This window comes from Podarcis tiliguerta (assembly GCF_965153285.1).
Source record: "Podarcis tiliguerta genome assembly, chromosome: 11".
NCBI classification, from domain to species: domain Eukaryota; kingdom Metazoa; phylum Chordata; class Lepidosauria; order Squamata; family Lacertidae; genus Podarcis; species Podarcis tiliguerta.
Genome location: NC_139544.1, coordinates 39,433,216 through 39,448,754, shown reverse-complemented (window position 1 = coordinate 39,448,754; position 15,539 = coordinate 39,433,216). Strand labels below are relative to the sequence as shown.

The window sequence follows — 15,539 nt, the reverse complement described above, 5'->3', positions numbered from 1 at the left end:
GGGCAGGAAACTGAGAGGCTGCCCAGGGTACAGACATGATTACTTATGGAACCTCCTACTACATCCTTCTTAAAGCTATCCCAAACATTCATTTTCTGGAATACAAAGTTTTATTTCATGGCCTATGTGCATTAGGCTTATCGGCTGCACTCCAATACATGCAAACAAGAATAACCTAGGCAATTGTCTAGCTGATTTTGGGTAAGTGGTTTCCTCAGTTTGCTAGGAACACTTGCCACTTTATATTTTAATGATGTGAAATTCAAGGAATCTAAACTGAACTAAATTGCCCAGTGTTTTCATAATGACAAATCAATATTTTTACTTCTATGCTATGTGGAATATATTGCTATTCTTGCTGTGTTGTTTCACAACTGGAACATAACATGTCTGTCATATTACTTACAAATAATATATTGTTTAGAGCAGTTCTTTATGCTGTGTAGTTTACTCAAAGTAGTTATTGTCTAGAATTTATGTTTCAGACTAAGACATACCCTGCAGAATGTGAGAACATGATCCAGACTTCAAGTCACAAAGCTGTACTTTGGGGCTTTTGGTACCAACTGTAAGAAAAAAAGACAAAATACATTAAGGAAAAGAGAAACACATTCTGCAACTTAAAATTGCAGCTATAAAAAAGCACACAGAGAAAGTGCTAGTTGTATTGTATTTTATATATCTTTGGGGGGCTTTGAATAAATGTATTACAAAAGTTACAAATTCCTCCAATGTTTTTTTTTTCTAGTAACTGTATTCTGCACCTTCATTCAGCTTATTTACCATAACATTAAAATAAACAGAACAGGGTGAACAGATATTCTTTTATTCTTTATAAATTGACACAAAGGAATGTTTCATAAATGAAGCATTTGGAAGTACAAACAGAAGTCCACTGTGTGCAAATTACAAACTGGACACTGTTAAAAGTATTTATGGCTCTTAAGTCTAAATGCTAACTTGTACCACAGTAATTTGAGCCATCTCTTATCTTGAATATTGTCTCAGTATTCTAACAAGGCAGTATCTGAAATACTGATCAATTAATAAAAGACCAATTAATGCATATTTAGAAGGTACACTGTATTTTTTTTAAACAATGAATACAAATACATACATTTAATTAACAGCACAACTCTAGATAAAATATTCTGTCTTATTAAGGAAATTACTCTGTTTTGGTAAATGTGTTTGATTTATGAAGAGCCTTAAAGAAGATGCTGAAAGAGCTAGAGAATTGGCCAAGGAGAGAGCCCAGGAAGAACAAGCATGCTCTGTCCCCACTCTGCCTTCACACCATTGGCTGCTTGGCATCTGCCACTTCAAACATGATTCAGATTTTCATTTACAAAGTAATTCACAATATATAGGCATCATGGCAACAACAAAAATATTCTAACAATGCAATCAGTCTGCATGCTTACTCAGAAAAAGTCCTGCTGCACCTACTGAAACTTTTATCCTAGTATGTGTATTTTAGCCTGAATGTAGGAGCTGCAGATTTCAATGGCTGCAAAATAGTAGGCAAATAAAAGATTGCAGCACAATTCTTTGTAAATTATTCAGAGGTAAGCCCCACAGCTTTAAATAGTGATTATAGGATTGCAGTCATAGCCTTTTACCTACCCTGCCCCAAAAAGGTAATTTTAAAAAGCAAGGTTAAAATGTTCTCACTAATCCAGGTTAATCCTTACTGAAAAACACCAAAGTGATTTGTCATCTGGCTGGTGCTTTTTATTAGATAAGATTCAATGCATATTAGAGGATATTTCACAATGTCTCTTTAATAATGTGTAGGTGATTTTTATCATTTGTTTTTTATTACTTTGGTCACAAATTGCTTAGGGATATTTTTAGTAGCAAGAGATGCGCCAATTGGAAAAAAAAAACCCAACCCCAAAACCTCCACCCAAACCATTTTTCATATTCATCTAAACCTGTTTCCTAAAATTAACTGGAAGCACAAACATCTAGATAAAGGTAAAGGGACCCCTGATCATTAGGTCAAGTCGTGGCTGACTCTGGGGTTGCGGCGCTCATCTCACTTTATTGGCTGAGGGAGCCGGCATACAGCTTCCGGGTCATGTGGCCAGCACGACTAAGCCGCTTCTGGTGAACCAGAGCAGTGCGCGGAAACACCGTTTACCTTTCTGCCGGAGCGGTACCTATTTATTTACTTACACTTTGATGTGCTTTCGAACTGCTAGATTGGCAGGAGCAGGGACCGAGCAACGGGAGCTCACCCCATTGCGGGGATTTGAACCGCCAACCTTCTGATCGGCAAGTCCTAGGCTCTATGGTTTAACCCACAGCACCACCCGCGTCCCTAAGTTAACCCTAAAATTATCTGGAAGCACAAACATCTAGGGGCCAACAAATTCACAACTATCTCTTGTTAAGAAGAAACTGAAATTAACTGTAAGCCAAAAGCATTTGCTTCTAGGCTCACAGCTGACCTTTTATGTGAATACAAACCTGCGATTAAGCAATGCTTGGTAGCAACTGGAGACATATGATGACTGTACACTGTTTCCGCAAAATGAAACACATCTGCTGGCTGTCAATTGAAAGACAATATGTTTATTTAATTTGAATGTCCTGATCCAAATCTTAACATAAAAATAAGATTTTAAAATCTTATGATTTTATGAAATATATTGTGAAATATGGCATCAAAACCCCATCCTGCGAATGCCTTCAAACTGTACCCAGGCACACACTTACATTTGCAAGATGAGACCCTAACCAAAATTGATATTTCTGCCAAAATGATTAGTTTAAACCTGCTAACTATGACAATGTAAAAAACAACAACATAGTAGTACGTACTGGGGTATCAAGAAACAGCAGAGAAATTTTTCAGTGAGAGTGGCTTGTATTAATACATTCACCACCTGCCATGAATAAAGAGAACAGCAGTAAAACGAACAACAAAGAAAACTATCATTTGAATATTATCCAAGGCAGGTAAAGATGAAACTGGGTTGAAAAGAGGTTTGTAGGCACATTGAAAGCTCTGTGGAAAGCCTACACACAGCACTTTGCGAGCATTAATAATCACCTTATTGCTGGGGCTTGAAACACCCTGTGCACAGTGCTATGTAAAAAATGTGTCACCTGATGTCATTGTGACATCATGTAGTGACAGGTAGGTGGCTTGTATTACTGTAATCCAAATCTAACTCAGTTTCATTATGCAAATGTTATTAGCATGGCGGCAGAAATGCAGATTAGGAAGAATACATCATGAAAATCACATAATATGGAGCTGTTTGCCCAAACTGCAAAAACATTTGATTATGCTATAGACTTCCTTTGTTTAAATTGTTTAGTTTGTCTACTGTCTGCCTCTATTAGTGAGTCAACTGACTTACTTACTCTAAAGGTGATCTTACCAGCTAGATTTGCATGCTTAGTTTCCCCAACTATGGGTCCCTGCTTGCCAGACACAGATTCTGGATCAAATCCTGGTACCATAAGACTTGATCCTGCTGCAAATAATATATAGGCAGCCTTGCAGAAGTTGAGTAAACACTTGTAATTACTGTTTTTATAATGTATTCTAGAATTTAAGCTTCCCATGAAACCCAAACACATTTCCGCTTTCAAAACACTAAATACTTCCCATGATTTAACCCAACAATTAAAGATATGACTTACTTGTAATGTGTTTGTGTCCCATATTTTCAGGGTTTTATCAAATGAACTTGACGTAAACATGCCAGTATCATGAGGGTACCACTGAACTGTTTCTACACTGAATTTATGAACATTAGGATGACTTCTACAATGCAATAACAGAAGGACAAAGGTTACAACCGGCAGGTGTTTGCCCTAACTATGTGCTTAAGCCTTTGTGGCTTAAGAAGCAAAACTCTGAAAGACCGGGGTGGGGAGTCTATGGTTTCTTCATTTAAAGTTTTCTTCTTTACATTTATGATGTGGCAACCCTCCTCTGAATGTTAGTTCAAATTATATTTGTACAAGTGGGGATGGAAGAAATTGGATTATAAATATGGAATATAATATCAAAGGGAACTGCATGTGCAAAAAAAGGAAAAAGGGAGAGAAGATCTATTTTGCAAAAGGTTTACGATGGAAACTGACTTTATTATTTATGAAGTGAACTGAATAATGCTAAGAGGACTTGGAATTTAATTTAATTGGAAGTATAATTGCTCATATATCTTCAGTTGGAAGGAAGGATGAAAGGAGTCTGTTAACTGCCAAGGTTCTTTACTGAGTCATCTGCAGTTTGACAGACCGCTCTTCTTCCAAGGCTGACAGGAAAAATGGAGGCAACAGGTAATATTTACTGGGACAGAGTGACTTTTGCAGCTGTTGTTAAAGTTGCAAAACAATGAAGCACGGCAGTGGGGGGAGCAATGGAGAAATTTCTGGAACAACAATGGGATATCAGCTCTGCCCAAGGCATGATGGGTAACAGCAACAACCGGGGGGAAGAAAGACATAACATCTTACAAGGCGAGGAAGAAACACCACAGACAGAATAATTGCCCTACACAGGAGGAACAAGGATATAGTTTGAGTTCCTCACTTGTAGTTTTAGAAATCATTTAATATGTTAAGACAAATAGAAGCTATCAATATTGCAGTTGTTGTATGAGGGATTATTATTATGGCCAGAATGTAATTGAAATCAATAAGATTTTGAAATGCAGAAATAAAGAAAACCATCAAATCTAGCACGCCGGGGGGTGTGTGGGGGAACTTCATCTAAATTATATACCGTAATTCAGTATTTGAACTATTGGTATTAATAATTGTATTATAAATAAGGTACTGTTATAATGAAACTAATATTGGACTGTAACTGAAAACTAATAAAAATTATTATTTAAAAAAGAAGCAGATCTCTGCAGGTAGTGGCTGGGACACTGACAGCACTAAAGTTCCTTTAATGATTCAAACAGGGGAGAAGGTCTAGCACAGCTCAGGTAACAACCTTCCCAGCCAAGCAGTCTACTTCTACTCAGAGATTAGGCCAAGTATACAGACACACATGGACAATTTCGTGGGGTCACCTGTCTTTTGTGGGAGTGTGTTGCCATGCTACATATGAGGAAGCAGAGGGTTCCACGCCATCTCTCTTTAACTGCTAGAAAAAGCTTTGCTGCCACTGCAATTGGCAGTCATGTTCCTCACTCAGTATGGACCAAAAGAAAGAATGCTACATCATGGCATGGTGTTGTTCCCAGAGGCCTACTTGGTAAAAGAAAAGTAAGGATGGCTGCCACAACTTATAAAACTATGCATGTCTACCCAGAAATAAGTCCATTTGAGTTCAGTGGAGATTAATCCCAGGTAAGTGGGTACAGGATTCCAGCTTAATTTGTGGTAAAATGTTTTCCCAAAATTTTCAGGAATGGAAGAGGATCTTCTTGGAAGCAACAGCATGAAGGAAGTATATAAAGAGATACTAGTGTTATAATACAAGCATTGAAAAACAATAAAATGGTGTAATATACACAGAGACACAGCATACAAGACAGCAGAACAGATAAAAACAGGAAATCAATAATAATAATAGGCTCCAATAACAGAGTTCAAGAAAACCTTGGTGAAAAGATTTGTGTTTATCAGATGTCTGAAGCAAGTGATGGATCATGTTTCATATATGGTAGAGGGAATGGCCTTCTACAGGGCAGGAACAATGGCAGTAAATGCCCATTTTGGAGCCACAGTTCTGCGGTATTCTATATGTTAGAGTGCTGCAAGTAAAGTTTCCCCAGATCTAAGTGATCTTACAGGTCTATACAGGGACAGGCGTCTTTCAGATAACCTGGCGTCAGGTTGTTCAGGACTTTATAAGTTGTCAACATGACCCTGAACAAGGTCCAGGAGCTAATAAGCATCCAGTACAAAGCTGCAATATATACCAAGGTTCTCCACCCAACAACCTGGCCACAATAAAATCAATGTCTCAATATTTTATTACACCATCTAATGATACTGTTATTGGATTAAAGGCATAACAATGCAAATTTCACCTACTCCAGACTTTATTTCTTCTTTTGTTTCCCTTTATGGTAATAACAGACATACAGGTAGATCTCATCTTATGCGTGGGTTATGTTCCTGGCTATCGGGACATATATGCAAAATCACATGAAACCAAAACAACCCCTGGAATGATCCTGCATGACTATCCCTTCCTCTCCAAAGCTTGCACTTAGCGGGCTTTTTAAGCCGCCTGCCTTGCCTACCGTGCTCTGGGAAGGTAGCACAAAGTGTCCCATGAGATCTGTCCCTATTATTTATTTATTGGCGATTTGCGTAAAGCTGTGATTATGTAAGTAAAATAAGTGTTGTGGGAAGGAGGAGTGGTAGTAATTTCTGCCTTCTGAGTAGAAAGAAGGAGGAAGAACCCAGACACTGAGGTCCAGCACCGAGGGCCTTCTGGCGGTTCCCTCACTGCGAGAAGCCAAGTTACAGAGAACCAGGCAGAGGGCCTTCTCGGTAGTGGCACCCTCCCTGTGGAATGCCCTCCCACCAGATGTCAAAGAGAACAACAACTACCAGACTTTTAGAAGACATCTGAAGGCAGCCCTGTTTAGGGAAGCTTTTAATGTTTGATGTATCACAGTATTTTAATATTTTTTTTGGAAGCTGCCCAGAGTGGCTGGGGTATTATTATTATTATTATTATTATTTACCATTCAGACAACACTAGCTAGCAGTACATTGTAAACATACAGTATAATGCCAATAAAAGGTATATTTATAAGGATTCCATTTGTAAAGAGTACATACCTTCCCACAGAACAAACAGCTTTGCAGGTATAGCATGGTTTTTGACTAAGGTTTTCAAGATCATACAATACAATAACACCATCAGTGCCACCAGAAAGCATGCTGTAAGAAAACAAATTACAACTAACTTAGACACATTAGACTCGGGGGGCTGTGTGTGTCAAACTCCCAAAAGGTAAGTCCAAAATTAAGGCTGTGTTGTGAATCTGAACATTTTCCTGGAAATTTCTCAGCTGTAGTAAATCAAGTGGAATCCAATTTGATGTGTATGACTCAAAACTTTTTAAACAGCCATGTCATCCATGTGACCTATAAAATTATCAATAGTAAAACATATTTAGGTAAGAATTCAAGCAGGAACAAGCCACAGCAACCTCCAGGCTTATGTGCTTCTTTTCATGTGCATCCAGAAAGAATTCAGAAGCTATTGCTTACACACTTTTTGAAACTCAGTCTTGTCATGTTGAGTGGACAAACCAACAGTTGTTAACATTAACTACAGTTTGTTTCAAAGAAGCCAACTTCAAATGATAGTTATTAAAGTCACCATGCTGTGATAAATCAGAAGCTTCCAAACTCCTTCTCCCAGTTGTGCAGGAGAGGAAAGAGGATAGCACATTAGTCTGGAGGGGCGCAAAGAACTATTTCGTCAAAAAAATAGTAATTAGCCATTGTAGTTCAAAAGCTTTCTTTAGAAAGTAATTTTATTGGGCTACTAATACATGTTTTAAGACAAGAGTGGCCACTTTTGTCCTCCTGAGGTTTCCACTACTTCAGGAGTCATTTGCCAGGGATCACATGCCCGTGGTGAGTGGGGCGCGTGTTACATCAAGTGGTAGACCGAGAAAAGATCTCAAAAAGCTTGCTGAAAGGTGGCGGCTTCCAATAGGCCCTAAAAAGATGACAGAGACGGTGCCTGTCTAACATTCAAGGGAGGGAATTCCAAAGAGTAGGTGCCACCACACTAAAGGCCCACTTCCTACATTGCAAGGGACAGACCTGCTGATAAGACGGCATCTACAGGAGTTCCCTACCTGCAGTGATTGAATGAGTACATAAAGAGTGAGATGGTTTATGTGTCCTGGTCCAAAGATGTATAGGGCTTTATACACAACCATCACCCTGAACTTAGCTTGGTATTTGATAGCTGACTGGGGATGGGGGGTGGAATCATCACCATCATTTGTACCCTGCCCATCTGACTGGGTTGCCCCATAGAACTGTACACTTGGAAGGGAGCACAAGGGTCATCTAGTCCAACCCCCTGCATTGCAGGAATCTTTTGCTCAACCTAGGGCTTGAATCCCTGATTAAGAGTCTCATGTGCTACTAACTGAGCTATCCCTGGGGATGCAAAGCGGGATGAGGCTCTAGGTTCTCCTGGATGGAAATAATGAGCTGTTCCCTTACCAATTAGGGCTCCTCCTCCTTGGCTTAGGTCTTGGGAAAGACAAACATTCCATGGTGTTTGATTCCTGATTGCTGTGGTTGTGTGGGTAGGGATCTACCCATGGTGTTTGCAGCATGGGTTCAAGTCCTGGGAGTTCTCTCTCTTTTGCAGCTTGAATTCCTGCTGCCTGTTTTCTAATCTCCTACCATACTGTGCAATAAGCCACTGGAAAGTGCTGTTGCTGGCATGTGCAATTGGCTCCTCTGGTTGGATGTCCTGGATTCTTCTTAGCTGCTTGGCAGAACAGTCTTTCTGCACAACCACCACCCTGGGTGGTTGTCAAATCTTGGGTCTCAAGAGGGTCTCTTGTAGTGTTAAGGTATCTTACCTAAGGAACTATGAGGCTGCTGTTGAATGGGCAATCAACCTTTCCCTTTGTGTGATGTGCTTGTTAGCACCAGAACAGGATTCAATGTTGAGTCTGTAAAGATGTGTGGGGACTGGCAGTAGTAAGGCTGTTCCTGCCCTTGCCATTGGGACATGTGGAGTAGGCATGCCATGGTGTGCACAGAGTAGCAAAGAGAACGTGACCCAAAACCAGAACTATACTAATTTTTGATGAGCCAGAACATAATTTTGTTGCCTGAAAGAATCTGTCAAACCTGAACTGAACAGAAAGGTAGCTATGTGTGTCAGGTTACTAGTTCACAATCATACTCCAGCCAAACAACAAAACACCTGATGCGATTCATTAGTAGCACCAGAACTAGAATGCGCACATACAATAAAACCAACAGCTGGAAGGATTTGCATATTTTGGATCTATACAGATTTCTATAGGTCTTCAGGGCCCATGGAGGAGCACAGTGCAGCAGCCTACTAGCCTAGTAAAGGCACTGGGAATTGGGGAGATGAGTGAGCAGGCCCTCCTAGGCCCAGGATATCTGAAGGAATCTTCAGCCCAGACCCTGGGGAGTATGGTGTTTGTGTGGGGAAGGATCATTGGAGATGGTATTCCTTTCTGGACTGGTTCTGAGGTTTTCTGCTTCCCGGGGGCTTAAAAGTATGTTGAACACTTTTTATGTTAATGCCCAGTGGTTACCCTATCATGTAGCTCTTATGGTATGAATTGGGCTAGGATAGTACAGTGGTACCTCGGGTTACATAAGCTTCAGGTTACATACTCTTCAGGTTACAGACTCCGCTAACCCAGAAATAGTACCTTGGGTAAAGAACTTTGCTTCAGGATGAGAACAGCAGGAGGCCCCATTAGCTAAAGTGGTGCTTCAGGTTAAGAACAGTTTCAGGTTAAGAATGGACCTCAGGAACAAATTAAGTACTTAACCCGAGGTACCACTGTACTTAGTGGGAAGGGAATGTTACTTTTAAGTTTGAATCTGCCCATTTTGACTAGTATTGTATCTATTCATTATGTTACCAATTTTATTAAACAAAACATTTTCAGAAATTGATTTTTTTTCTTTGGAAAAAATTATCAATGGGAAATTTTCAATTATTTTATTGAATATATTTTAAAATATGTTTTATACAATACATTCCACAATAAAACATATAGCAATATCATGTACATACTATCGATTTTCCACAGGTTCAATATCCAAGGTGTTAATACCACTTCCATGGATTCTTTCTATATCTTTATCCTTGTTTAACTCCAGGCTCAGCACCCTTAACAAGAACAACAACAAAGTCATTAAGAAATGTAATATATGACACAACCTCAACCTATTCAAAAATTGTATCAGGCACTTCAAGCTGATCCATCAAATTCACCATTCACTGCGTAAGTGGACTCACAAATCAGTTTCAGAAAACAGATCTTCTGCATGTTGGTGGAGTATGTTTAGGATACATTTATATTTACATCAAACAATAAAAATGATAAATGTATCAACAGGCATATAATGCTAGAAAGAAAGTCCATAAAACAACAAATCTTCAGTTGTATATATTATAGATATCCAATTTGCACTCACTTGAAAGAGAGTGACATATCTGAATCCTATGCATATTTACTTGAAAGTAGGTCCCAGTGGGTTCAGTAGGATTTACTCCCAATAAGTGTGAATCAGATTGTGTATCAGGTTGTGGCCTCTGAAACTTAAACTGCATGGTAGACACTAATAATAATACCCTAATTAGACACTAATAATAAATTTAGGACATCTAGTGGACAAAATGATTTGAGTAACAAATGAAACTTCTGTCATCAGTGAACTAGTATTTCAAGTTCCAAAAAACTGTAATCATCCCTGATCTGGGGTTCATTAAGGTTGTCTTAATTGCCGTACAGTGGTGCCCCGCAAGACGAATGCCTCGCAAGACGGAAAACCCGCAAGACGAAAGGGTTTTCCGTCTGCAGAGGCGCTTCGCAGGACGAATTTCCCTATGGGCTTGCTTCGCAAGACGAAAAATGACGAAAAAAAATTGAATTTTTTTTTTGCTCCAAAACCCCTTATTCTGAATCGCTAAGCTGCTAAAAGCATTTTAGCAGCAAAACCGCTAATCCCCCCCTAAAAAAGCCGTTTTTAGCCCTTTTTTAGCCAATAGCGCTAATAGCGCTACTCCGTCAATGGGCTTGCCTCGCAAGACGAAAAAACCGCAAGACGAAAAGACTCCCGGAACGGATTCTTTTCGTCTTGCGAGGCACCACTGTACATTCAAAACTGAATGAAGTGTCATTGCAATCTTATTCAAGTGTATCGAAAAGCAAGCCATATTAACTATGGGACACACTTCTGAATGTACAATTATAGGATTAGACAGCAAAATACGTCACTAATTTGACAACATTCTGGTTACTAGAATGACATGCAGTACTTGTTGTTATAGTTTAAAGTATGCATTGTATTACGGACCCAGAAATGAATGGAGTTCAGATGCTTTAAAACAGGTATGGCAAACCTTTGGCTCTCCAAATGTTGCTTAACTACAACTCCCATCATCCCTGGCTGTTGGCCCTGCTTCTGATGGGCCAAAGTTTCCCTATACCTCCCTGACTACTGATAACATAGTTTAAAAAGTTAGAAAACCTACTTGTTAGAATATTCTAGAAAGAACTTGAGAATTGGTCTTGAACAGGTTGCTAGGCAGGGTGGATTTAAAAAAAAGATTTAAAAAACAAAAAAAGAGAGATTTTTTTAATTTAAATTGGATTTTTTTTTAATTTAAATTGGATTTTTAAAATAAAATGCTTTTGGAGGAAAAATCTTTCTAAAGATAGTTTTCTATTTAAGTTACATTATAGTCCAAAGGCTATTCATCAGGAAATAAGGGTTTGTTTTAGGTTTTTCATGTGTGCTAAAACTCAGTCTGTTTTTTAAAAAAATCATTTAACCACATCAGTTAACAAACATGGATACCTATGCTATAATGTTATTGTTTTAGTTAAATAAATTTTTTAAACTGTTATTAAGGAAATGATTATTTTTCTCCTTCCAATTAAGTAGAGCAGAAAAGTTGTCCAAATATAAATAATAATTTCATAATTATCTGTTTATGTATTTGTAATAGAATAACCAAATCAGTAATTTTTGATATAATTGTAAAAACTACTCCGAAAATTTCAAATTCCAAAAATGAAACTTTCATCGGGTTGTAAATATTAAGATTATACCAGCAAGAATGAGTCTTTCTGTAAAAAAAAATGATTTAAATCAAATCTTTCTGACTAGTGATTTAAATCATTTGATTTAAATCAAATCCACCCTGTTGCTAGGCAACAGAAAAATCTCCCCAGCAACAGGTACCTTTTTAAAGGTCATGCTCAATAAAGCTCAGTCAGTGTGTAAATGCACAGAAGTGTAAATGAGTCAACAATTGAGTCTCAGAGCTGGATGGCTAGAGGAGAATGAATTATGTTGTTTTATTTGAACCAGTGTAAATTTTTGTAAATAATAAAGATTTTATGTAAAAAGAAACTCTGCTGCAAGCCTGAATAAGAATACAACCCAATAAGAATACAACCCAATCCATACACGCATCAACAAGGTTATGGGCCGAGATCCGAATGTTCCGGAACTAACAGTTCCAGAACCGGATGTTGCAGAACCAGATGTCTCAGTACTGGATGTTCCAGAGAATCCAGTGAGCACTGAACATAATGTTTCGGAACACCCTAAGATAGGAATTTTGTGATTCAGGTTCTACCTTAACATCAGTTTCTCCATCCTGGAAAGTTTCTTCACTCATTGCTCTTTGTCTCGTTGCTCTTTGTCTCGTAACCTGTTTTGAATTTTCAATTTGTCTCTGTGTCTCACTTTGATAATCTCTGACTTGAAGGAAGACACACTTTTGTCTACCTTGTGCTTGCTCATGAAAAATGACATATTGACTATTACACTTTTGCTTTTAAGAGATTCATCTATACCCTTTTGTTTGAGAATCATAACCAAGAAATTAACACTCTAACTCCCCTGAAGAGAGTTTCCTGCGTGTATCAGCTTGAACATGCACAAAACATTTACATCCAAACACACGCAAATGCCCTAACTTGGGTTTTACATCATAAGGAGTAGTGTTAGCTACAGAGGTATACAATCTATTTGGAATGTAGTTTGCTGTAACCAATGATTCTGCTCAGAAAACCTCTGAACAGTTCTCCTTTTAATTTTGCTCTAAGCATTTCTTGGTGGAAGCTCCAAGTCTCTGTGCCCCTGTCAACCCTTTCCAGCTCAGAGCCAGGTGTACATAAGCTACATTGCAACTCGCCCCCCTCCATCTACAGTTAAACAATTTACAATCAGAAGAACAGGGTGAGTCCTAAAAATATGTATCTCAGGTGTCAAAGACCAGTATGAAGTGGTGGGTCTTCAGCATATGTCAGAAGATATACACTGAATGTGCCACATGCACCTCTTTGGGGAGGGAATTCCACATTTGAGGGGCTGTCACAGAAAGCCAGTCAGTGTAATGTGATCCCCTGCAGTGGTGCAAGGGTAGGACTCAGGGCCAGGGTCCCACTTCACAAAAGAAACAGGTGGTTCCTCAAATACAGAAGAGCTGCTTTAGAGCACTTTGAAGTAAGTGAAGCAATACACATTACCATCTAAAGAGAGGGCTCACCTTTAATCCAGAGTTCACCCAACTGCACCACTGCTCCCTTTTCTATGTATGCACATACTCTGAACACCTGTGAAAGGACTTGTCCAGAGAGAGTCTTGCTCTGCTGGGATGCAAACCCAGGCACAAATCACAATACCACACAGCTCCTGAATGAGATCTGGCCAACTAAGTGACACATTACCATGATTCCCCAGATGTTTGTGACATCAGGAATTGCTTTATGAATTACTAGGGTTCAAACATTGTAATTAGCCCTGCCTGTACTTTTCTGCACTTCATTTTCCTTCTACATCACCGTTTACAACCCCTTTCCCTGTAAACCACGCGCATGTATGTATGTGTGTGTGTGTGTATAAAATAACTCAGGATAACATCTCATGTATCTGATGACACGGACCACAGTCCACGAAAGCTTTTGCCGCCATAAATGTCTTAGCCACCAATGCACCCCAAGACTCTCTGCAGCTCTCGGTGCCATAAGAACCACTCAGCCAGAAGGAGCTGCCAGGCGAGGCCAGAGCACAGCTCCGGCCTGCCCTAAGACTTGCTTTACCTCCTGGTAGACTCAGCCCGGCGAAGCCTCAGCGGGTCTTCCAAGCCTGCTTGGCGGGCAGAAATAAAGCCCAACATGACGAAATGTGATAAGCCGCAGCCACGGCACCGCCATGTTGGGGGAGCGATCTAGCGCTCATTGGCTCCGAGTGAGAGCCCCTCAGCCAATGCTGGGGCTTGTTGTTTAAGACGCCATCTCCCGTCGCCAGTGCTGAACGGAAACAACACAGCGCCCATGCGCAGAGTTTTGGAGGCGGGCCAGCGCCGGGTCGGCGCGCACGCACTCCACACCACTAGTCAGCATCGGGCTTAGCTTGAGCTGCGTCAACGGCGGGAAGCGGACGTGACATTCAAACGGTTTCTCGACGGTTCGAGGCTCTCGACCGTCACGTGTTTGAATCCTGTCAGTGTGGGGAACAGAACTCGAGAAAACCGCGCATGCGCCTTATTCTTCCACAGGCATGAGCGGCGTCTGGCGGCTCTTGCGCTCGCTGAGGCTCCGGGTTTTGGGGCCAGCGAAAGAGTATGTCGGCGCAGACCCCCAGGGCAACAAGTACTACCGTGTCCCGAAGCACGAAACCTGGGCAGGTGAGGGGAGGGAAGGAGGCGGGGCGAGTCGGTCGGAAGGTCAAACCCGGGTTATGTTTACGAGCCGCGCGCTCTCCTCAGAAACCAGCCCGAAGGTTTTTGCGTATCCAAAGTTCCCTCTGGCCGAGCTGGAATAACGGCCGCCCTCTCGGTCGCTCACACCCTCCCTGGAGCCTGGCGGGAGTTGAGAGCCCGGCGTCGTCTGAAGGGCCACAGGTTCCCTACTCCTGCCTTTTGCTTCCATTTAGTGGGCGTGATCGTGGGCAGAATCCTCTCCTCAAAAGCCAGCTCAGTTGGGCTTTCTCCCAAGGAATGGTGTGTAGAATTATTAATCTGTATATGATGGAAGCTGCCCAGAGTGGGTGGGGCGACCCAGATGGGCAGGGCACAAAGAATAAATTTATTATTGTTGTTACTATTAAGGCTCTGAAGACCCTTGAGAGCTAACTTATTACATACTTCAGGATCCTTTGCAAATTTTTAGGGATCTCTGGGCTTGCTGGCAGTGATGTAGGCAGCTGGGTTGAACTGTCGTTTTATAAATTAATATTTAATATTTTGTTGGGAGCCGCCCACAGTGGCTGGGGAAATTAATTATTATTAATTCTTATTATTTCCCACAGTGCCCCAGAGCGATACTTGGTTGGAATATTGTGGAATTAAAAAGGTAGTTTTACATTCAGCTGTCTGATTCTGTACCAGATCTCCAAGGCAGGCATCGCCAGTGAGACTCTGGGACAGGGGTCTGCAACCAGCGGCTCCGGAGCCGCATGTGGCTCTTTTACACCTTTGCCGTGGCTCTGGGGCGGATACTAGCGAGGGGAGGAGGCCCATTGTGTGCCCCGACACTCCCCACTGTGGCGGGCGCTGTATTGGCTGTGACGTCGCATGGGGGCGGTGCGTGCATTAGTCACGCACTGTCCCGACGTCACCTTCCCGCCCGCCCGCAACATTGTAAGGGGCATGCACGCTGGTCACTGCATTGAAAGGGGGCATGTACGCTGGTCACTGTTTTGAAGGGGAGTGAAGAACACACACACACAAAAGGTAACTTGTTAATTTAACATTTATTTCTATGAGGAGGAGTAATTCTGAGGGGTCAAACAAAGAAATAATTTTTAAAAAGTGACAAAAAAGTTATTTATATAAT

The 15,539-nt window shown here is 40.7% G+C and overlaps 2 protein-coding genes across 10 annotated transcripts in view; one reads left to right on the top strand and one right to left on the bottom strand.

The window, feature by feature from the left end:
• The window catches only part of ERCC8 (ERCC excision repair 8, CSA ubiquitin ligase complex subunit), a 35,355-nt gene extending 21,343 nt beyond the window's left edge, over window positions 1-14,012 (bottom strand). For 4 of the 9 annotated variants that reach the window (XR_014503084.1, XM_083404227.1, XM_083404230.1 and 1 more), the window contains exons 1-6: window positions 13,803-14,012; window positions 9,758-9,853; window positions 6,775-6,876; window positions 3,661-3,784; window positions 2,476-2,557; window positions 498-566 (exon numbers count right to left, since the gene is read on the bottom strand). Coding sequence is in view for 8 of the 9 variants with exons in the window: in XM_083404227.1 (XP_083260353.1) it covers window positions 498-566; window positions 2,476-2,557; window positions 3,661-3,784; window positions 6,775-6,876; window positions 9,758-9,853; window positions 13,803-13,879 (550 nt within the window). In the remaining variant the exon portion in view is untranslated. Of the gene's footprint in view, window positions 1-497; window positions 567-2,475; window positions 2,558-2,829; window positions 2,951-3,006; window positions 3,050-3,660; window positions 3,785-6,774; window positions 6,877-8,184; window positions 8,553-9,757; window positions 9,856-13,802 lie in introns of those variants that run through there. The other 5 variants (XM_083404228.1, XM_083404231.1, XM_083404232.1 and 2 more) reach the window with 5 other exon arrangements.
• A 99-nt stretch (window positions 14,013-14,111) lies between these two features.
• NDUFAF2 (NADH:ubiquinone oxidoreductase complex assembly factor 2) overlaps window positions 14,112-15,539 on the top strand; it is a 49,600-nt gene continuing 48,172 nt past the window's right edge. The window contains exon 1 of the mRNA XM_083404444.1: window positions 14,112-14,389. Coding sequence (XP_083260570.1) covers window positions 14,263-14,389 — 127 coding nt within the window. The 5' untranslated portion in view covers window positions 14,112-14,262. The remainder of the gene's footprint in view (window positions 14,390-15,539) is intronic.